Source organism: Miniopterus natalensis, chromosome 10 (genome assembly GCF_054644295.1).
Source record: "Miniopterus natalensis isolate mMinNat1 chromosome 10, mMinNat1.hap1, whole genome shotgun sequence".
NCBI lineage: Eukaryota > Metazoa > Chordata > Mammalia > Chiroptera > Miniopteridae > Miniopterus > Miniopterus natalensis.
This window is the reverse complement of record NC_142090.1, coordinates 72,348,897-72,372,991: the sequence shown is the minus strand read 5'-3', so window position 1 is coordinate 72,372,991 and position 24,095 is coordinate 72,348,897. Positions and strand designations below refer to the sequence as shown.

The following is a 24,095-nucleotide window of genomic DNA, read 5'->3' as shown; positions in this document are numbered from 1 at the left end:
ATGGGTGCCTCAGTGTTGGCAGTGTGCTCAGCACCTGGTAGGCGGAGCGTGTCGCTGTAACAGGGCAACAACGTCTGTGGAAGTACCTGGTCTGTATTATGGGAGCGTCTCAACTCGATCCATAGAGTCCAAGTGCTACTCCCCACCGCCGGCTTCGTGGCTTTTTTAGAGCATAATTGCACCGACAGAACTTCGGGAAAAGCTAGGACAGGCACCACATTTTCTATTCACGTTTTCCTTCCAGCACCGAGCCTGTCGTATGCACTTGATACTTATTTCTTGTGAAGGGAAAGTAAGAACGCCTTTCTCCTTGGAAAGATAGAACATGACTTGGGCGAACTTCTTCTTGATTTCCTTACCTTTCCAGGTTTCTGGAAAGATACTTGGTGCCTCTGTCCCGGGCTTTCTCTTGCCGGTGGTAAGACTTTACTAACCTGTAGCAGCCTGGCTTTCGCAGGAAGAAAACTTTTTGAGGATAGGCACAGAAATTTTTAGATTGTGTTAAGTCTCTCCCTGATTTTGTGCAATTGATATACACATAAAATTTATCTTTTCTTTTTCTTTTTGTACTGTGGCTGCACATTAGCCACACATGGTGCAGTTTTAAAAAATATCAGTGCCACCCTGGCCAGATAGCTCAGTTGGTTAGAGCGTTGTCCTGATGTGCCAAAATCTGGGGTTTGATCCCTGGTCAGGGCACATACAAGAAGTGACCAATGAATGAATAAATAAGTGGAACAACAAATTGCTGTTTCTCTCTCTCTCTCTCTCTCTCTCTCTCTCTCTCTCTCTCTCCTTCTTCCCCTTCCTTTCTTTCTCCAATCAATAAATTAAAATTAAATTAAATTAAAAATACCCATGCCTGGGTCCCACCCCATAGATTCTGATTCAGTGGACCCTAACTAAGGCTTATGGGCTTTAAAAGCTCTGCTGGTGATGCTGACACTCAGGCAGGTGTGAGAGCCACTGAAATGGAGCACTGACTTTGTCTCACGCCCCCCCCCCCCCTTCTGTGGTAAGGATGTATTCCAAGTTTCTAATAGTTATAAATATGTAGTCACCTCTGAGCATTAGGGACTTCACTCCCCCGTTCTTCTACCTCCCCGGCCACTCCCCTTCCAGGGCTTTGTGTCCGCCTCATGTCCACTGGTCCCTGCCCTGTGGCCTCTGCAGCCTGAGACATTCAGAGTCCACAAGGCTGCACTGCTGGTCCATCACTGAAATGGTTTTGAGAAAAGGAAACAATCAGGGGAGACAGAGGTGGACACACAGCTGTTTGATTTCTCAACCCTTAGAAAGAGGCAGTGGTAATATAGTGAACAAAACCCATTTGGAATTTTGCCGGGGTTTTGTCACGCTGCACAGATCTCTGGGTGGTCCTTAGGTGTCATCACCAAGAACGTTACTTCTGTATGAAATAATGGGTTTTTGTTTGTTTTAAATTTTTTTTTGTTACTTCTCACCTGAGGATATTTTATCCATTGATGGGAGGGAGGGAGGGAGGGAGGGAGGGAGGGAGGGAGGGAGGGAGGGAGGGAGGGAGGGAGGGAGGGAGGGGAGAAAGAAACACTGATCTGCTGCTCCACGCATCCATGCGCTCATTGGTTGCTGCTTGTATATACCCTGACTTGGGATCGAACCCACAACCTTGGTATATCCAGACAATGCTCTAAACAACTGAGTTACCTGGCCAGGGCCAGAAACAATGTTTTAAGGAAGGAGAAATGCATGCGGAAGAGTAGAAAGGAACTACACTGGGATTCTGAAGCCTTGGGTCCCACACCTGGACTCCATTCATAAACCAGCCTGCTGCCTTGACCACGTCATACTGGAGATGATCTCCAAAGTGTCTTTCATCACTAAAACCCTGGACTCAAAGGGAGCTATAGCAGCTTCTTCCCTTTCAACATATGTCACAGAACAGTAGAACTTAGGCCTGGAGGAGACACTAGGATTCATGGAGACAGCCTCCAGAACCTGTGGTGGTTTATTCTGAAATCACGGTCCCTTAGCCATTGCACAAGGACTTGAGCTATTGGGTCTCATTCATGTTACTTTATGTTACTACTGCATTTCTTTGGCTTCAGAGAGCGGTTATGATGTTGATGGGGTAGGAAACTTGGAATCCAAGGCTCCGTGGCCATGCCTGGTGATGATTTAATAAGTATGCTTGTATATGTATAACCTTGTCCAATGGGAAACGTTTTAAGTTCCTTTGAGAAATTATGCTACAACATTTCCAAAGAATAGCTTTGATTTATCACCTACCAGTAAAATCCTTTGGCTGAGTTTTATTACCAGGCCATTTTGGGTTATCCAGAAGCAGTCTGTGCTGGAGAAAAGCATCAGTTTCCCCCAGTGATGAAGCTACTACAGCCTGTCTCTTCTACCAGCCACCCCCATAATTCCTTTACTTTTAACTCTACACACTGCTTCTGTGCTAAAAATCTAACAGTGCATTTGTAATTAGTCCATTTCTATATGAATGTGAATTAATAACCTTAGGAAAATTTAATTTCTTCATTCCACAAATATCTTTGACCTCTTATTATATAGGCGCTGTTCTAGATGTAGGAGACAGCTGTAAAACAAAATCTGCACACTCCTTACCTACGTGGACATTCTAGGGAGGGAGTCAGCCAAAAGCAAGCGGAGAGACTGTGGATACTAAATGATGGATGCGAAGTAACCAGCATCGCGACAGGTTTAGGATAACTTTGTCTACGCATCTTTAAAGAAGCTAGAGGATACGTTAATGCATTTAAAGTACTTTAGAGAATTAACATGAAACTTCTGGTCCTATTCAATAAAGTTCAGAGCCAAAGGAAATGGACTTAACTGAACAATACAAGGAAGAACAGAAATAAAAGAAATTTGAAGTAGGTGCATGTACTCCAGATGGTCCTGGCTACAGCTGGGTGCCGTGGAATCTGCATCCATGGAAACTTTTATCATCTTGGCCTGTAAAAATAGCTTTCTCGAGACGAATCCCTGGATTACGCTGCCAGTTAGGTCTCTTTCAGCTTTATGAAACTGCCAGTTTTAAATATTAAGCTAATTTTGTTTGCATACATACTAATAAAAAATATCACAGAAGACTAAATAAATTCATTAGCACCAACCCCAGGTGCCCTGGGTGAGCCTTGGAGACAGATGTGGAGCACCACTGTTCATGAAGGCTTGTTTTTCCAGATAAAGCAGATAAAGCAAAGGCCTGAAGCAGCTATGCACAGTGATATGAAAATCCCCACGTGCTGCTGAGGGAGGGCGAGCTAGGAGAAGTGCTCACATTAGAATATGGTTTCGGCTCTGCTTTCTCATCTTTCTACTCTGGGGTTTGTTTCTTTTGATTTGGTTTGCTTTTTGGCAATTCCCTTAGCTTCTCTCCTAATTACTGATAAGAAGAACACGATGGATTTGCTGTAAATGAAGCACTGGGAGACTTTATAAATCAGTATTGACACAGTGATGAGATCATTAGAATTGTGTAGAAACTTTCTCCTCAGTAGTTTCATCTGTGAAAGCAGAGGACTTAGACCACGTGACGTTTGAGGTCCCTTCCAGATTTGAGAGCCGGGACTTGAAGGTCACTCAAGACAACCACTCCATTTATCCAAGCTTCTTCTCCATCAGATGGATCCTTGTGCAGGATAATTATCCCCGCCTAATGGACAGAGGAGCTAAGAAGGAAGTTAACTGAGCTGTTTCAGAGATCAGGTGATCATTGGAATCAGGATGAACCCCCGTAGATGCCTAGTTTTATCCCTCTATCACTTTTTGTCTAGTGACTAGAATCATGGACGAAAGGCATACATGAAATAAAAACCTACCATTCAACTCTAGCTATAAACCCCAAATCAGGTGCTTCAGCAGCCACTTAAGAGCGATCTGATCTCCAGCACAGACCTGCCTCTTGGTTTCCAGCTGTGAGCAGAACGGCCACTGCTGATCTGACTGCTTCAAAGAGGTTACAGAAGAAATGGGCTGTCGGGGGAGAGGTCCCAGTTTCAGCGGGTGGTGCTGTATCGGACATTCACACAAGAAGTGATTCGAAATCAGATTTTGACTGTGGATTGCATTTGAGGAGATCATCTTCTGGACTAATCTATCCACACCACCTCTGAACTTACGCTGTTGTGTATGACAAGGGAATTGATACTGTTACACCGCCAGTAGATTGTGGGTTCATTAATACTCTTGTTGGTAATGAGGCATAAGGTCGTTAACATGCACTGATTAAGAGTGGAAATGCGCAAGTTTCCATTACAGCATAACCAGCGGGCAAAGGAAGGTGTTTAATGGGAAGGGATGGAAGTAGTGGGGCCTCGGTTTTCAAACCTCTCCATTGACAAACATTTCGGGTTACGATCGCTGTAAGCCCGGGAGGAAATGCTTCGGTTTTCCAACATGCCTCGGAAGTGGGACATGCCCCACGGCTCCCGCTGAGGGCAAGGTCCTGAGGCCTGGCTGTCGGCTGCTGATCCCTTGGTTTTCGGACGTTTCAGAGCTCGAACGGGCTTCCGGAGCGGAGCACATTCGGAAACCGGGCACCAGCCTGCTGTTCAGGAACCGAATGGACCGTTGGAATGCGTTTTTTTTAATTGGATCATTTTCACGTTGACTCCACAGGACCTCTTCCAGTACTTAGAGATCACAGAGAACTCTAGAGCACTCTAGGAACAAGCTAAAGTGTTGCACAGCTATGGGAAATTCATTTCAAGAGGATCCAGAGGCAGGAAATGGAAAATGAAATATGTGAGGGGCAAGGATTACCTCAGAAATTAGATCTTAAGCCTCCTGACTACAAGACTTTTGAAAACCTTGAGCGTCTTAGCAAGAGTTTTTAGACTTTCTTCTTTGAATACTTTTAAGGGAAATACAACTTCTTTTCTAATGGGTTAGAGCCTGGAGGTAAAATAGAGGGTCTTTGAAAGTTTCCTCCACTCTGTGTTCTAAATGAAATGCACATGTAACTGCAAGTTTCTGTCTAATACGTCACAAAGTTCACGTAGAATTAGGAGGTCCTAATAGGTTTCAGTTTTATTATTACATGAATAAGGTATTGGCTTTAATCTGTATTGTCTCTTTGTCATGGGATGAAGGTTGTTCAGAAACACAGATCTTCAATATAACTTGTAGTTTTCCTCATAAAAATAAGTTTGAGAAAGATGATGGTTTTGTTTAGTTTTCACAGTCTGTCTCCCTAATGTCTCCCCTTTAAGAGTGAAGGCTGCTACGTCTGTTTCTTTTCTGTCTATAATTCTGTAATCTCTACAGCAGGTTCCCAGTAGTTTGGTGCTGACTTTTGTTCTTATAAATTATTTTTTTGTTGTTATTTTAAAAGGAAAGTGGATTTTTGTTCCTTTAACAAGAAAATGCTGTTCTCAGATCTTAAGCTTTTTAAATGTATCATATTTCCTGAGTGAGTTTTGGGTCTGTTGTCATAATTAATACTGCATTTTCGTAGAAATACCTGTGATTTTCTCTGCGCCCAGCCGTGTTTCCAGAAACTTGCTTAAATGTGTGATGCAAGCCAGATATTTTGGGGAGCAGCAAGTTGAAAGGAGCAACAGACTCTGAAATTCATGGAGACAAAATACACTGTGTTCAGCAGTGAGTTTGACAATCTGGTAATTTTAGCAAAACCCTAGTTTTACTGTAGCATCAGTGACTGAAATTACTCGAGGATAATATCAAAGGATTAAAAAACTCCTCTCTCTCTGTCTTTTTTTGTCTCTGTCTCTCAGAGATCTCATGTATCATCGCCCCACACGGTTGATGCATTCAAAGTGAGCTCATCAGAGGTCCTTGTCTGTGTTTTTAAATGCCGCGACATTTCCCTCAAGCAAAATTGGGCGTCCTATCAGAAAACTGGAAACAGAAAAGTGATTTTTCAGGGTGAGAGCGTGCACTTCAGAGCCTTCCACATGTGAGGGGAGAACGTTAGTGGGCGGCAATCTGTTGATTGTAATCACTGCGTGTTAATCGCTCACAGCATGTGTCAGCCACGTCCCTGCTTCGCTTGCGGGGTGCATCGCCCCGGGATCGCTGTAATTGACAAGCACGCGTCTAAAAGGGGTGTTCTGTGAGGCGGGAGGGTTTTTGCCTTTAACGGACCTGCAATGGAGCTTTTCCTCATTTCATTTTGCAGCCTTTCTCATTATAACCTTCCCTCCCATTTCCCATTACCTTCATTTTTTGCCCTTGGGGCTTTCTCGCTCTACAATTGAAATCATTCTCTTCATTGTTTGCAGCTCTCTGCCTTCTACTTAAGGCAGCCACTGGGCTGGCAGTCCTTCCCCCCAATCTCAGAAACAAATAGGAAATCAGACAGAATTGTTAAATGTGGCTGAGCAGAAAGTGTGGAAAACTACACTCTCTTGTTAGAATGCCCAGAATATCTCGTTTTAATCTAAATAGGGACAGAAAATTATTTTCAGAGTAATTCTGTACCCTTTTCTATTTCAGAGTTACTGTTCTTGTTTGTTCTCAGGATACTTGGTGACTCTTCGAATTTTTAAGTCGTTTAATCCTGTAAGTGAGCTTAACTTAGCGTAAAGATGTAAAGCACAGGTTACAGTTGCCCCTTGCACACCTGGCCGGATAGTTCTACCTAAATTCTCAGTCTAGAAATGGACACAGTTTTAGGTGAGTGGGTGTCTGTGTCAGGGCTCATGATGGAGAGTGGTTCTAATATTAACGCTTCTGGTATTTTCCTTCTTATATCCCTTTCGGTGCACCTTAACGATATTTGTTTTGAGGAGAGTTTCCATAGCGCTTAGGACAAGTTAGGCGTTTTTCCCCTTAAATTTTCTTCCTGCCTTGCCCGATATCACATATTTTGTTTTTGTATAGTAGGCTTAAAGATAACGTCGATCTAATCTCATGTATTTTGTTAAGGAAAAATGAACAGGGTAAAGATATTTCATCCTAATTTTGGATCTTTTCCCCAGAATTGGACATGTAAAACGTAGCCTCTTGTGTCTTGGTTTGGTTTGATCTAAATTTGAAGGCATTACAGCCATTTAGCATGGATGACTTCTGTGGAAATATTTTAGTAAGCTCAGGTTCTGCCAGTGCTGATTCGCATAATGTGAGTGCACATTTCAGAATTCTGACAATTTACATTATTTGACAGTCTCCCAGGGAGAGTGTTTGTTCTTTAAAAAACAAACAAACAAAGAAAAACATTCAAAGCAAGTGAGGTCAGGATAAATTCATAATATTTTTCTCTCCTTAAATGTACTTTTCCTGCTTTTGATAATTGAGAAACTTCAGCACCAGACCACATGACTGCTCATGTGTTTGAGTTCCTGAAAATGTTCCGTGTGTATGTTATTTGTGATTAGGCCTGGCTGCATACAATATAAAAACTCTGACAGTGACATAGACAAGCTTATAAATGTGCTTCTCTCTCACATGAAAATAAAAATCAAGAAATGCAGTCCAGAGCTTTGGTAAGGCCACTCTGAAATCATCCGGTATGAGATTCCTTCCAGCTTTTTGCTCCAGTGACCCTAGAGTCTGGCCGTCATCTCATGAACCAAGATGGGTGCTGGCTAGCATTGTGGTCCAGGCGTCAGGATGGAGCAAGTCAAGATACACCTCCTCTTCATCACACGTGGCTTCTGCTCCTGTCTTATGAACGAAAAGTTAGTCATGACCACATCTAGCTGCAAGTGAAGCTGGGAAATATATTGTATGATTCTTTTTTTAAACTATCTGGGGGGAAATATGGCCAAGAAAAATCACAGTTTGATTCCTAAAGAAAAGGGAAATGGAATGTAATTTTATCAATGGAAGCTTATGTTAGTTTGGTTTAGAAAGACCATGTTCCTGTATCTGTGGGACTTCTCCCTGTCCAAACCCGAGTTCCGTGGCTTTCCTGCACTCCCTTTCCCCAGCCCCTCTATGGACTGTTTGGACCCACAGCCTCAGGAGAGTGTCGTGCAGTGAAAGAGAGCTGAGGCTCAGCCCCGCTTGGGATCTAGGCCCCTTCCAGCATTAACTTGAAATAACTCAGTGATTATTTCCCTTACTTACCTCAGTCTCAGTGTCATCATCCACAAAAGAGAATGTAAGACTGACCTCCAAGGGTGGATATGGGGAGCACAGACCAGGGGGTAAAGCTCTGGTATATATGGTCATTAAAGGGTGGCTATTATGATTATTTCCAAATAGAGTAGCTACTGTCTTACCATCCCTACTTTCCTCATTGCCCACCAAAGCCACCACTGGCTTCCTGGTGCACAGTAAGAAATTGGTGTGGTTTAAAGCAGATTTGGGGTCCTCTAGGGCCAAAGCCTGTGTAGAGTGGTGGTAGGTAGGGGCTGGGGTGTGGAGGTTTGTGCAGACATTCACTTGAGTGGAATATTTATCAGCCTGGATTTGTGGTCTGCCTTATGTGGTCCTTTAATGATCTCACCAATCAAATTCCAAACCCCTACAGAAGTTGAGACCATATCTTACAACGTTGTCTTCTTCATGGCAGAGAACACAGTGCTCAACCCTAAGTAACAGACCTTCGGTTGCGACCAAACCTTTCTTTGTGGCCCTAAACCACAAGTGTCCCTTCCACCTGGGTGAGAAAGAAAGCAGCTCTGGAAACTGCTCTGGAAACCGGAACACAAAGGTGTACCTGCTGTCAGCCACTGGTTGAAATATCTGTCCTAGAAATGCTTTTAATCATAGGAAACACACTAAAATAAATTTTCCCATATTGGAAGTTTTCAGTGTATGTAAGATCTTGTGCCCGATTGTTTAGAAAGAGCCTTAGTTATGTTTAGTTGGATTTACTTTAAATTAGTAAGTTTGTACAATATCTTTTTATCTTTAACATACCTAGCTACCATGCTGATTCTTAGCCTTAAAATAGACAGTCGACTATCCATTGCTAAACTTGAAGGAAAACAAATTCTCCCTAGTATCCCTAGAATTTCTGTTAACCAGAACAAAAATAATAAATAAAATTTTACTTGTTTCAGTGCTAATGATTTACAGTGGTCAGGGGAAAAAATTAACTTTCAGAATTGTGATCTATTTCTAGTTTTGAAAGAAAGCTGATAGTAGAGGTTCTTCTTGGTGCTTGGGAGATAAAATATCATACCTTGTCCTAAGTTGATTCAAGTAGTATTAGAGTTATTGCCTGAAATAACCATGCCCCAGACTTCTAATTTAAGGTTTAATGTTTCAATTATTTCTTTAATCTATTACATGAAATTTTAGAATGTTTAATTGGCAAGCCTATAGGAACACAGTTTATATCATAGGAACGCATTATGTGATGTTAATCATACGAGATGGAGCAACCCAGAGAGGTCAATTACATTCAATTGAGTGAATCTCACAACTGGACATTAATTTTTGTTGGTAGATGCTGGCAGATTGGTAGTGAAGGCTACATACCCATGACGATTGCCACGTTCCAACCCTGTACTGTTTAATAAAATGATACTTGCATCGATCGCAAAGAAATTTTTCCTCCTGGCTCATTGGTGAGAGCAACTGCTGTTGCTAATCAATGAGCTATACAAGTGCAGTAAGAGTCTTTGGGGGAAACAGTGTGAGAGACGGTGTGAGAGCTGATTATCACAATATCCTTGGTTCCTTCTAGTCTAACTGGAGTACGCCCCTACCAGTTACCAGGGGCATCTCTCTAAAGCCATCCGACCAGGGACCATCCACACACCAAATCCAGTGGCCTTTGAATGCCCAGGCTCTTGAAACTCTTTCCAACTACTTTTTTGACACTTAAAGTCTGCTCTCTTTGCCAACCCTTCTTCCTCGTTGGCTTCTATTACAATTGTGTGTCCCAGTTCTCCTATTTCTCTCTTTCCCCTTCCTTCACTCATCTTTCTCCTACTATTGCCCAAATGCGAACATCACCCCAGCTCAACCCTCAGATCCCTGCTACCATCTTTCCAGGACTGTATCTGAGAATTCTCGCTGTTCCCAGCCACCCCCTTTCTGCAGTAGCTCCCACAGCCATCCAGCCCTCTTCAGCACCCTCCAGTCTTTGATGTTTTTGCCCAGTAGCTTCCCTTAACCCCAGGAGACTCAAGCTCAAAGTGTTTAAAAGTAAACACTCCCTCTGCCCCCTTATTCTTTATCCGGTCTGACTTCCCTGATGCAGGTAGTATTCACTGAGTGCCTGACATATGCCAGGTTCTCTGCCAGATGCTTTAGATATCCTGTGTGATCCTGACTACGGTTCTGCTCAGTGTGGATGTGATACCTATTTTACAGGTGATTTAACCAAGGCCCAGAGAGGCTAAGTACCCAGGTAGAAATTCAGCTCTCTGGTTCTCTTTGGTTCTTTACACTATTTTCTGAGCTTCCCAGCAGGCTTGGCAGACACATGCATGAGCCACAAATAGGTTGTGATTATACTTGTACCCAGATGCTGAGAGCGGCCGAGTGGGGCTGGGACAGCAGGAGCTCTTAGGGCCTGTCCCATCTCTTAGAGCCAGGATGACCGCAAACATGACCCTTGGAGTGGAAAAGGTAGGCAAGCCCTGTGATTATTATTCCATGACTCTTCTAGTGGCATTTTTTTTTAAAAAAATAGATCTTTATTGATTTCAGAGAGAGGAGGGAGAGGGAGAGAGAGAGAGAGAAACATCGATGATGAGACAGTCATTGATCGGCTGCCTCCCGCACACCCTGGACTGGGGATCGAGCCCGCAACCCGGGCATGTGCCCTGACCAGGAATCGAACTTCAACTTCCTGGACCCTGGGTCGATGCTCATCCGCTGAGCCATGCCCGGCTGGGCCTTCCAGTGGCATTTTTAAAGGCAGCGCGTGGCATGGAATGTAACTAAGAGCATAATACCTGTTATATTCAAATCTTTCTTTCCTAAAATGAAAACCAATTTCATCATCTGGAGAGAGAGACCCAAGGCCTGTCTGTAATAAGTCCCTGTTATTTTAGGGCTGACTTTTAAGGTTTGATGTAGAAACAGTATTAAATAGTAAGCATTTCTTGTGAAACCAATATTGAAAAATAAGATTTGGTCGTTTTAGACTGTCTAAGCAATACCCTGGTGAAACTGCAAAAATGTGCAAGGAATTGAATGAATTTAAACGCTGCACTGGAGGTCATTAATATTACTTTCAGAAATATAAAATACACAGAGAAAGACACATAGCTTTGAATGGTATAGTACTTTAACCTACGATTCAAACATGAACGTTAAAGTGTGTGTGTGTGCGCGCACACGCATGCACACGTGTGCACTTAATCAAATTACATGGTACGTGTTGGCACAGCTTCTCAAAAAATACTGGTGAGCTGTGACATTCCAGGGCCAGAAAGGGGCCCTTTCAAGACAGAGCTTTTCTTGGCTCCTTGAAGTAAAGGGAAAGGAGAACGTGTTCTCGAGTGCCTTAAAGTCCATCGCAGCGGAGGTGGAAATCCCGGCGGACAGAGCTGCTAACAGTGCTGCAGGGGAGGTGAGAACAGAGATTACCTTCCTCAGTGCTTTTCATTGGCTTTCTTGGTGGTTCCCTTTAGCAGATGGGTGGTTTCATCATCGCCATGCATTTTGCTGATGGGTGTTGAAAAATAACTGATTAGATTAGATTTCTCTGATTGCTCCTAAGTAACCCTGTACTCATGACTTCTAGACTTCAGGGTTTGTTTTTATGGTGTTTTTCTCTCTTCTTGTTTACCAAAAAAAAAAAAGCGTTAAGCTTAGACCTCTTGGAAACATTTAGCTCAGTCCCTCTCTAATTTGATTACATTTATGTAATAGACCCTTACAAAAAGGACCTGCATCAAACCAATTACTGTTCCACCGTGACACACGTCCAGGGACACTTGGGTTTTGCAGAAATAAAATAGAAATTATGAGTGCTTGAGACACTCAGCATGAGACTGAGAGAATATTTTAATTTAGATATGAAAGAAAAATACATTCAAGTCAAGCCAAATAAAAATAGACAACTCTTATGCCTTAAAATTAAAACAGTAACAGATGCTAGGAAAAGTCTTGTAGGAACATCATTGCAGCTAATGGTAGACTGAACTTTAGGGCTCTTTGACTGCACGTTGATACATTTTATTTCACGTTGCATAGCACTTAAAATTGTAATATTGTTTGCTTTCCAGTTTTGATTGCCATCAGCATGTTACCTTTAGAATGTAAGAGGACTTCCTGTATTTTAAAAAGCCATTACCAAAAAAATCGTTTATTTTTAAGGAAGGGGTATTCCCAAAGGAATGGCCAAATAGTTTTGTCAGGGATGAGCCAAGAATTTGGGATTAGATTTAGTGATTGATTTAATGACTAGAATTTCAAAGAAAAGGTTTTTGTGTATTGATACCTTGGTATTTACGGAGTCAGAAATCAAATGAATGAATCTCTTTATAAGAACGTTAGTGTACACAGCAACCAGGAATTTGTTTAAATGAAAGATGCTTTTATACACAGAGGTGCTTTTCTGCCTAGTCTTAAATTACTATTAATTAAGCACTATACACTGTAATAGATAATTATAGAGTTTTAATGTGGATGCCAATGGATTTGCTAGTCTTTCTAAATGGCTATTGTTTTCTAATAGTCTTCAGGGGATCATTTATGTAGCTATTGCGGTTCTAAAAATATCTGTAAATACCAATGGGACAGCCTTTTTTGAAGCATGGCTATTATAAAATGCACTTTTACTTGAAGTGTGTCATTTTGATTATATCACTCAATTGCTTTCATGTGCAGCAAAAAAAAAAGAAAAAGAACAGCGCTGAAAAAGAATAAAGGAAAGCTCTTTATATATAGGAAATTTTCAGAACAATATGGTAGCTAAATAGAGAAAGAGGTGAGTTAAGAGTATTGGGAATCTGTTCTATTCTTGACACTTTTTAGCTGTTCTGTTCATTAGGATTTTAGCTGGAGAAGTTGTTCTGTCTCCTGATTGTTTTTATTTAATTAGTATTTCTATGGCAGGAGAGATAATTAGGTAAATGCATTGAATATTAAATATGCTAGTAACTTTGGGGAAATAAGCATTTCTGGGTCAAAGCCCTTAACAAAATATTGTCATATGTGAGCTGATTAATTGAACTGAATGCCAAATTGTTTTGCCAACATCCAACCAGACTCTCACAGCCCCTCCTTCATTATCGGAGGCTGTTCCAGAATGGAATGACTGGTTATGTCAAAGTTAATGGTGTTCTTTTTAATCTCAGCTACTAATGGAGTAAATCTTGATTAGAGAATCATTCCAACCTCATTAAATTTGCTAAGTGTAAGAACATCCCGAAGAGTCTGAACCTGAGTAGCACGTCAAGCATTTTAAATGCTGAATGTGTAATGTTCTCAGCACTGTCACCCAGTGGCTTCTGTATGTCATTGGCTCCAATCTGAAACAGATTCTAGACTATTCTCTGTTCCTTGCTGCCTGTATCTACCACTGAATTCAAAAAAACAAACAAACACACATAAAACCCTCAATTTCTAATCAGACCAGAGAAGTTGAGGATTCCCATCAATTACATTTAGTACAGAAAAACGTTACACTATGTGAACATTTCTGTTCAATAGCATCCCAGAGTGAGAGCGTTTAAATTGTATTCCAGAATATCCCAGGGATTCAGGCATTATGCCATTGTTTGACTTTAATTTAAACTATTTTAAAACCTTCATGAAAGATACATAAAGTTTCAAATGTTTATTCCACATTTTTCATTAGGGTGACCAGTGATACATTTTTGCTGCCAGGTTAATGACTTTGGGGGCAGATCTTCAAATAAAGCTTCTCCTGCCTTTTCGTGCACAGATTTAAGACTTTTGTGAACAGGGACTCCAGTAGAGAACTCCTAGCTCTTCCATGAATGTAGGCTGTGCATGTCCACTCACATTAAATTGTCCAACCAGCCACCTTCCCACAGTTTACTTGTAAGGGACTTACCATGCTCAGCAAGGCCCAGGCACATGTGTCTGGGAACCCTGCTTTTGCCGTAAAGTAACAGCAAGTTAGACCAGTGACTGTTCACATGTTGCGGTCTGATACAACGTTATAAGTTCAGGCTTAATTTATATTTTAGGTGCCACTTGTCAAATTTATTTTTTAAGAAGGAATATTGTTACCTAAAATAAAGATCTTTTTGGGGGGAAAAATTCCATTCCCTTAATACCCTTCTTTTGTTGTTGTTGAGCGTTATCATTTGCAACCACTTACCTGTTGGATCAGGATTACGTTGACATTCTGCAACGTAAGCAAAGCATAGACATAAATTAACCCCTGCAGCTGATACAGGTCCATAAGCGTCATCCACAGCCTCTTTTATCAGAGGTTTGTGTTCGTAAGCATAGCCTTGTTGCTTTGCACTGAACACCTTTAAAGTAAATGTTACTCATTCTAAAAATTCTGGAATTTTTCCAGTCTTCAACCTGTAGCTATAAAGTTCTGTACTGGGCAGTTCTTTCTGTCCACACATTTATAATATATAGACTTTGGAGAGCATAAATGCTCTTGAGTATACAAATAGCCTGCTCTTCTTATAATTTATTAGTATTTCAAATAACTAAAAATTTGATATCCAGAATGTGAAAGATATGAACATGAAATCATATAGTAAAGTGAACCTCAAGTTAAGAAGATTAGAGACTTAGGGCAGCAGCTCTCCTTTGCATTCTGCATATTATCTTCTCCGTCAGTTTGGGGGTTGCATTCGAGGTCAGCGTTTGCCGGCTAAGCAGTTCTATAATTATACGTAAGCTGGGCCTTTCAAAGAACACTCAAGGCAAAGAGGCAATGAAAACGGAACCTGTGCTTGCTGGTCAAAGAGGTAGGAGAGGAGTTAGGAAGGAGCATGGACTCCGCTCCGTCTCTCTTCACAGCAATAAGAACATCACTCACCACTTTCCCAGCCTCTTACAGACACATCTGAGAGATAAAGGTGAATGACCTTGGAACCTAATACATGTCCTCCAAGTTTTATTGGCCATTGTTCTTGCTCTGGACTTAGGTAGATGGCTTTTCAAAGCCTTAATTTATTAGAACATGCAGGCTTCATTCCCTGTAGGACTGGAGTGTATACCTCGGAAATCTTATAAAATTTATTTCTAAAAGCACATGATTTATGCATGGGTTTTCCATAACATCTTTACCTACAACTATGAATGATGTTTTAGGGGGGAAAAGATGACAAAAGTTGTATGTTTAGAGTCTTGCAATAAAAATATCGCACTGCCTGAGGCATTTTGTGTAAGATTTTTTTTTTTTTTTTAAATAATCTTCACCCAAGGATATATTTTCCATTGCTTTTTAGAGAGAGTGGAAGGAAGGGAGGGAGGGAGGGAAGAGGGGGAGACAGAGAGTGGAAACGTTGATGTGAGTGAGACACATCGATTGCTTGTCTCTTGAACAAGCCTGGACCCAGGCCTGGGATCAAATCTGCAACCCAGGTACCTGCCTTTGACCAGGAATTGAACCCTAGACCCTTCAGTGCTCAGGAGGATGCTTTAACCATGAGCCAAACCAGCCAGGGCTGTGTAAGGAGTTTTAAAAATCTTAACTTTAATAAATAATGTATTTTGTAGCTAAAATTCTCCTTCCTAGCCCCCTCCCAGTGCACCAGCTTTTATCATTTCTGTCCTGCAAGATCCGGGCCTGGATAAGCAGTTGCCCTTCTTGTCACTGCTCTGCTTACCTCGTGTTTGTGTTTTTTTCTTTGCAGAGACCCTCCTTGATGACTTCCTTCTCACGTACACCGTCTTCATGACAACCGACGACTTGTGCCAGGCGCTGCTGAGGCAATATCCTTCATTAGCTTCAGGAGGCTGTGTCGCCTTCCTCGCAGGCAGCTGTCTCGCATTTAGGAATTAACTGCCTTTCTTCATTTACCCAGCCCCCCGGTAGCGTGCGGCTATGTTCCATATTAATGTAATGATATCCAAGGTAAAAGATGAAATGAGACAGAACAGACAGGGGGCCTGGAAATTCCAGCAGCTGCTGTTTTCGCATTCTGAACGGTACTGTTCATTATGTTTTTTTCTTCATACCTATGCCTCAAGACCTTACAACTCTGAAGGCAAGTTTGACCTCGTGGGTAAGCCCCGGAGTCAAGAGATTGAGTGCATTGGCAATAAGTGAACTCCCAAGACGATCAGTCCATCAGTCGGTGCTGGGCCACTGGGCCTGGGAGGTGTACAAGTGTGAGATCATGTTTCTGGGCAAGTTTCCCGGGGGAGACAAGCCGGCCCCCCGCCTGGGAGGTCCAAACTACCCCCTGGAGTCAGCGGCCTTCTTTTCGGAGCTTTGTCAAGGCATGCTCTCTCAGAATGACAGATGTGATTAGAAGGTTAATGACCAGTTTAGGGAGCGTTATGTTCTATACACTGAGGAGAAGAGAGGCAGCCGATGAAAGGCCAAAAAGCCAAGCCAGGAAAACTCACTCAGTTCCCCAAATGCGCTTCTGGCCTCACGGCGTTGAAGGAAGATGCTGCAGGAGCATCCAGGTAGCCTGTTAGCTGTCAGGTTTTTATTAAACCAAACTGAAGACTCCATTGGAGCCCACGTGAAAACTGTTAGAAAGATGTTTTGTTGTTTTTTTTTAATTCTTTGCATTCATCTAAGTTTTATTGAGACCTTGTAATGGTCTTGGTCATATTTCTTTCCTGTTAAATAATTGTTACATTTCTCCACCACGTTAGCACTTTTTGCTTAAAATAGAACTTTAAAACTTTATAAAGGGCATAATCTCTCTTAAAAATATGTAAGCTAGAAATGGGGTCTACTTTTTAGTGCTTTACTACGTGTGGCCGCTATAGATATGTTGAAACTTTTCAGAACCAGTTTGTAAAACTGATCTTGAAACATAACATTGAATTTGGAAGATGTCAAAAATGTGTTTCTTCCATAGCTTCCCAGTGGGGTGTTACTAAGAAATTTAGCAAAAATTACAAAGTTTTCCATTTCTTCTTTAAAAGTGTTTTGAAAAAATACCTATGATCTGATTTCTTGTATATTTTAATGCTAACATATTTCCAAAAGAATTACCATCCATTAAATAATAGTTTGTTTTATAACACACTACATGCCTTCCAACGATTATTTTTAAATATGACCCTAACATAATTGGTGATTACCATTGAGCAACTTAATGCCTCATAGAATTTCCCTGAAGAATCTCCAAAACTTTACTTAGTTATAAACATGTTTTGGGTCTTTGACTAAGACATTTCATACAAAAATTTAGTTCAGATTCTTAGCAGCCTTTTTACTAATTATCAAAACCCTTGAAATCCAGAACCTCTTAAGCCAGGAGTCTTTATACATGACTACTTTGATATGTTTACAGCCTTTGCCTTTTTATGAAATAACGCAAACCCCAAACAAAAGTATGGCATCCATATGTAGTCCGAGAGAGTTTGATGTGCATTTTAGTGAGGGTATCTTTTATATCCTACTCCTGTTGCATTCTCAGGAACGGCCCACATTACTTTTTGGCTCCTGCCCCCCATTGTTTTTTAACATTATTCATATGTTAGAGCTATTTGTGCTGTGTTGGGATATGTTGGGTGGATATTTTGATTGTAATAGAATTTAATAACTTTCAGCTTTTATCGTCATAAAGAGCCTTATTTAGGCTCACAGACGTAGGTGGGCTAATGTTCACTGCATTACGCTGAATATATCTCCACTATTTCTCTCCCCACCCCCAGCTAAATGTATAAATCAATATAATTTAGCATACACAGGATGTGTGAATATACATTTGAATATACCCTGATACAGAAAACCAGAAAATATGAATGTAAAGGTAACCAGGAAATATTTTTAAAATACATCTTGTAGGGAAGAGAACATGATTAAGCGAATACATGGTATTAACTATGAATGAAGACGAGTTGTGGAAATTTCAGTTCCCAAAATTGCTTCATCCTGCGGGCCTGTAACTGTAGAGCATATACACAGCCATCGCTTACACGCGCTGACCTAGAAGAAAGAAGCCGTCAGTATTTCTTCATTTTCCAGATTCTTTCTTCTTTATATTAGTCAAGCCATGATAGTTACAGAAAAAGGAAATAAAGACATTTGCATAAGTGGAAAGAATGTGGGATCAATCTTTATGTTTTGACCTTCAAGAGAAAAACTAGACAAGATGGATCCTTGACCAGGGTCTTTGCATGTTTGCCTGAGTTTATTTCACCGGTAGGAATTAAAGAAATCAGATGGCTGTGATGTATTTTTGCAGGTTCGGGAGATAGTGACTGAATGATGTTTTAAAACACTTACAAAGCCCGATTAAGAATCTGTTTTCTTTTTTGCAATTATGTATCAGCATTCAGGAATATAGACACTTGTGCATGCACCCCAAAGCCTGCCCGTGCTTTGTATCATAGCGTTTCCATATTTCCTATTCCTAGTACACCTTTCCGTGTGTCCAGGAGACTCAGAAATAGTAATTTGGGGGACAGAAACACTAGGTTGGGTGGAAAACACCAAGCTTCTGTCTCATTCCTCAAGCTCTAAGCATGTTGCCTTTGAGGTTATTTTTTTAATAATTTTAACAACATAGTTAACACATCGCTCTTGTATACAAATTAGAAAATGCTTGTAAGTATAGTAACAATTCATGTGCTCTGAAGTCTCATTACCTTGAGAAGCTACTGTCAGTATATCTTTCCCAGGTAATGGAATTGTTCGTATAAATGAGCATCGTTAATGGACACGGATCATCCTAACATGTTCTTTTCTTACTTTCCTACTCAACGATATACCGGGAGGTTCTCTACCAGTAAATATACTGCTGGGCCATTGGTTTTATGGCTGCAGAATAGCCTGTTAAATGGATATGTAAATAATTTCATTAACTATCCTCAGTGATTAAAGCATTTAGGTTATTCATATTTTCTTTTTTTTATTCCAGTGAAAATGAAAATTAGCAATCCTTTTTTATTTATGTTTGCACAGTTAATTCCTAGTAAATTTCTTCTTCAAGTAAATTCCTAGGGGTGGGCATTTGAAAAATGTCATGAATTATGCTTCAGAAATCTGTGCTCATTTGGAGCTTCGTTAGAAGTAACTGGTTTTACAGAGTGAATTTCTGAGGATCAAAGGCTACCTGGCCTGGCTCTCTTCTAACTGTTCTGGAAACGGTGTCCACCTATAAAGTGCAGCCAGATCTCTTGGAGCCACCCATGAGATTAATGGGCCAGCTAGTATCTCTCTGAGGTGGCATTAACCTGTGCCACCTATAGAACTATGTCAGCAGCCATCAATGGCATCATCTAACCCTCATCTTCATGGCCTGTCACCAAGTGGACATAAATCATTTTTGTGGCTTTACTTTTCTCTTTTCGATGTACACGTTTTGGCCTCCCTACACATACTCTTCTTCCTGTATGTTAGATGCCTATAGATTCTTTAGGAAATATGCTCTAGCAAGAATAAATGGATCCTCATATTTTTGTTCTCGACAAGGCAATAATACTCTTCCTTAACCATTTGCACCTATTCTGCTAAGACATATCAAGGCAAAGAAGGAAACTCAGATGTCCCCTGTCGGAAACGCAAGGTCTTACATCTTGTCTCCCAGTGGATTGCTCTGTACAAAGACTGGCTACATGAAGATGAACATTCGAAAGTGTTTTTAAAGGTAAAGTAAAACTTCCACAGATTCTCCGATGCCAGATGACTGACTTCACTTTTAGTCACGGGTTTGAAAAATCTCATTTGCAGGTTGCAGTCATTCACTTTTTGTAATAATGCTAGTTGCGATTAGAACAAAGCATTAATTTGTTTTGCCCTCTAAGGCCTGTTCCTTACATAGATAGAATTTTCTAAATTTTAAAGAATTCATTATTAAGAAATATAGAGGGCAAATTTTACATTCTCTAATTTAATGTTCTTTTACATAAGTCATGGGAAGTTTGATTGCAAATGAAATAAGGAAGGTAAAATAAAGCTTACTTCAAAACTTAATAGTACTTAATATGTTGTGGTTTATTATAAATTTGAACTAATCAGTCTCATAGATACTCTATTTAGATAAAATATTATCATTTTAAAACTATACTTACTACATATACATTATGAAACTTTCTCAGGATGTGGTGTATTTTGAGAATTTTAAGTAAATAATAGCTTGTAAAATAGATGCTAATCTAGATTTACTTTGGAAATTAGGTAAACCGACATATTTTTCTAATCAGTAATAGGCCACAACACAGATCATTCTCTGGAGATGATTTGCAGTCAGTTGGATTCCTTTGGCCACCAAAACCACATTAGCTGTGCAGGTTAACACAACGGGGTCAATGGCATTTGAGCAAGGAGGGGTTCTCTTTCAGAACAGGCAAGGGTCTGACTCTTCCGCCTTTCATGCAGGAAGCCACTTAGAGTTCCAAGTTCAGATATCATTGAGACACCCAGTTAAAAACTGTTTAACCAGCCGTGGCCAGTGTGGCTCAGAGGTTAGAGCGTCCACCCTCGGACCAAAGGGTTGAGGGTTTGATTCTCGGTCAAGGGCACATACCTGGGTTGCAGGTTTGATCTGGGAGGCAACCAATCGATGCATCTCTCCCACATTGACGTTTCTCTCTCTCTCTGCCCCCCCCACTGTCTCTAAAAGAATCAGTGAGAAACAACAACAAACTATTTAACCAACTCTTTGACTAAATGAATGTTATTTCAGAACAACTGGGTAATTTAATTCAATTGATGCTTTTTCCTCCCAGATGATTATGTGGATATCATTTTAAAAAACATAAAATAGGCCTGGCAATCTGCAGTAGGCAACCAGAGACCTTTAAGTCTCCAACATTTCCTACCTACAGCCCCCAAGAGCTGCAGCAGAGTCAGGCCAGCTGAGGGAGGGGCTCGGAGGTGTGATCCCGGGAACTCAGGATCTCGTTGGTACCTGGGTTACCCCCCTGCGTTGTCCTGGGTTCCACCCATTTCCCTGGGCAGACTAACCATTGCATGAGTCTAAATCCTGACTAAATGCGCACTGAACCCATTCAACTGCCATTTTCCTTTCCCCCCAGACCATATACAGGAATGTACTGGACGATGTCTATGAATACCCAATACTGGAGAAAGAACTGAAAGAATTTCAAAAGATCCTTGGAATGCACCGTCGTCAGTAAGTATTTAATTTTGCATATTACAGTCAATGAAAGAAAGCAGCAAATGTGATAGAATTTGAGATGTCCTATAAAGTTCATTTTGAACAAGTCTGAGATTCCTCTTGATTCTTTAGCTTTTCTAGTTGTAAATTGTGTTTTGTTTTTATATCTCAAAATTAATGAACATTAAATCAAGCTTATTGACTACTTTTTAACCCAATTTTGATACAGGAGAAACAAACTGAGCCAAGACAACCTAGGCGCATAAGAACAATTATTTAAGCCTTGGCTGGGTGGCTCGGTTGGAGCATCGACCCATACACCAGAAGGTCTCGGGTTCGATTCCCAGTCAGGGTACATACCTAGGATTTGGGTTTGATCCCTTGTCAGGGGCATAGGAAGGCAACCAACTGATGTTTCTCTCTCACATCAATATTTCTCTCTCTCTCTTTCTCTCTCTCTTCCCCTCCCTCTCTCTAAAAAATAGTAATAATAAATATATGGTAAGTCAAGAATTAAAAACAATCATTTAATATATTATGTGATTTTAAAAGTGCAGATATTTAACTTGTCATTTTGGGGGCTCATATCTCTAGTGGAATAGGAAAAAATGTTTTATAAATAGGTCCCAGCAAGTCATGGAGCATTTTAAAAGCTCAATTTTATGGACTCCCTGAGGTTTCTTTATCAATTTTGAAAAATTAAAGAAAACCATTCACTCAATGACTTTTGGCATGTCCAAGTCATCCCGAATGATAGGTCCCCAGGTATCTATCATTTGTCTTTCAAATTGCCAAACCCTTACTTCACTGTAATTATGCAAACTCTCCTTATTTATTTTGGTAAATGGAAACATCAAGTCATTATTCAGATAGAGCTGCAAAGTTAATCTGAAGGGGAAAATTGTTCTCTGATTTACAATATGGTTTCTGCTTAACAAACATGCAACACATTTGTTGTCAGAGGGTGGAAAACTTCTGTTAAGCTTCCAGCAGTCACAAATGCACACCTCATAGAAAATGTTAATTCAGGCCTCCCCCTTACTGATGTGAGATTTAAAGCCTGGCTTAATTTTAGCAAAGGGAGATCTTACTGCAAATTAATCCTCAAGCACACAAATCACATGTTTGGAAATGCAGAAATGAGGTGTAAGTTAGGTCAGTGTGTTAGAAATGAATGTTGTGAATTTTGGTGGCTTTCTTTTATCAGGGTCTACACTCTTGTTTCCATAGTCTAGGACTAGTATGAAAATATGAACAACTTAATGAAACAACAAAAAAAGACAAACGACATCAACATAATCCCCTCCATGGAATTTGGTCTGTGCTGTAGGGAGGCCTCATTACTGTTGGGAACCTCAGTTCATGGTTGAATCCACTTCAGTGCATTGAAGACATAAATGGAATTTAATACATTCCATGAAGGAACTTACATAAAAGTGGGAAATAATAGATTAAATAAGAAAATGATACAAGACAAGATCCTTGTGTCTTGGGTGTAGGGCTATGAAATATCTTTAAATTCTGGAAGAAGATTTGAGCTGGGGACCTGCAGAATGTCCCCCCAGCTCCACCACACATAGAAATACTCCGGAAAAGATGCAGTTCGGCTACTTATTTAGCGACCTTCATGACAGTGATTTCAACCCAAATCTATGAGTATATGAGAAAGCTGGAATTTCTGTGCAGAGAAGGAAGCAGCTCTTCCTTCACTGTTCGTTTTCTGTGGGTAGAAAGCAAAATACACCTGCTGAGTAGACGCTTCTTTTCTTCCCGGTTCCCTTGAAATCCAGAACCCAAAGTCAAGTGAGTTATCCGTAGTCAGCTAATGAACACTGCGCCTTATCTTTGGGGAAAGCAAGCCTCCGCCCAGTGCCTGAAAATTAGTCTTGTGACAATAGTTGCGTTGTTCTGGGTTTGGGAAAGACATTGACTTGTTGTTTTCCTTTCAGCACCGTAGATGAATATTCACCACAAAGGAAGGTAAGGCAGCCCCCTCTCCACCTGAAATGGGGTGATTCAGCTCGGAGCCCTTGGTGCACGCGAGGAGGGCCTCAAGCAGGACAGGCGAGGCAGGGAACCCAGGCTGAGCTTGCTCACACTCGCTCGTTTGTCACCTTCCCTGAGCTGCGGCAGATGCAGTGTCAGCCCTGTGCCCTTGACTTGCTCTCACGCCGCATATTTTTGTGGCACGTTTTGAATTTCCCCAGTGTCCCCAGAGTGGCACAAATCTGAATGTCAAACATCGATGGGTTAAAAAACAACAACCCAGGCTAGAATCTTGACTGCAAAAGGAACGAAGTCTTGGAAGAAAAAGTTTTGCACTTTTCCACCCAACAGAAAGAGAGATGGCAGCCAGAATGAATGTGTTTCCTACTCAGCTGGAGGGAGAGAATGTAAAATGAGATGCCAGGCACGAATTTTATAGAAGCTGATAAGATACCTGCTTCCCTTAAGAAAATCACTGTACTACAGCAGAGTATGAAACGGCCTCAAAGCTGCTTTATCCAAATGCAAGGTTGATGTTGGGATGGGTATACAGTGTCTTTTTCAGAAGAGTCTGAGGGTGTTTGTCGTAACCAGCTACTCTCCCCAGCATGTTGCAGGGAATAGTTGGAGGGACTTTTTGCCCTGCTGGCCTTGGCAGAGGTCTTGGTGTTGCTCAGACTCTCCACCTCCACATGCATTAGCTGAGGCAACTCCCAGTTTATTCCTCTATGATTGGATGGGTGGACTTCATATTAAAAAAAGAAATTGGCTAGCTCTTTTGGAACATGCTGTAAACAGCTGTGACTTTCCAAAGGGCAGGAATACATTCATTCATTGTTCTCGTTCCCTCCTCACAGAATAAAGCCCTTTTCCACCAATTCAGTCTCAAGGAGAACTGGCTCCAGCATAGAGGAACTGTGACTGAAACAGAGGAAAGTGAGTATGGTTTTCACCAGGGTCTGGGGTAGGTGGAGCCGCTGTCAATCACCATGGCTCTCCAGCGTTAACACATCAGCTGCCTTTAACCATTTCCAG

At 41.1% G+C, this 24,095-nt stretch overlaps 1 protein-coding gene across 2 annotated transcripts in view; it reads left to right on the top strand.

The window, feature by feature from the left end:
• RAPGEF5 (Rap guanine nucleotide exchange factor 5) overlaps nt 1-24,095 on the top strand; it is a 190,289-nt gene that overhangs the window by 135,710 nt on the left and 30,484 nt on the right. For both annotated transcript variants that reach the window (XM_087821202.1, XM_087821201.1), the window contains exons 12-16: nt 15,678-15,756; nt 19,457-19,601; nt 20,992-21,089; nt 23,024-23,054; nt 23,918-23,996. In XM_087821202.1, coding sequence (XP_087677328.1) covers nt 15,678-15,756; nt 19,457-19,601; nt 20,992-21,089; nt 23,024-23,054; nt 23,918-23,996 — 432 coding nt within the window. The remainder of the gene's footprint in view (nt 1-15,677; nt 15,757-19,456; nt 19,602-20,991; nt 21,090-23,023; nt 23,055-23,917; nt 23,997-24,095) is intronic.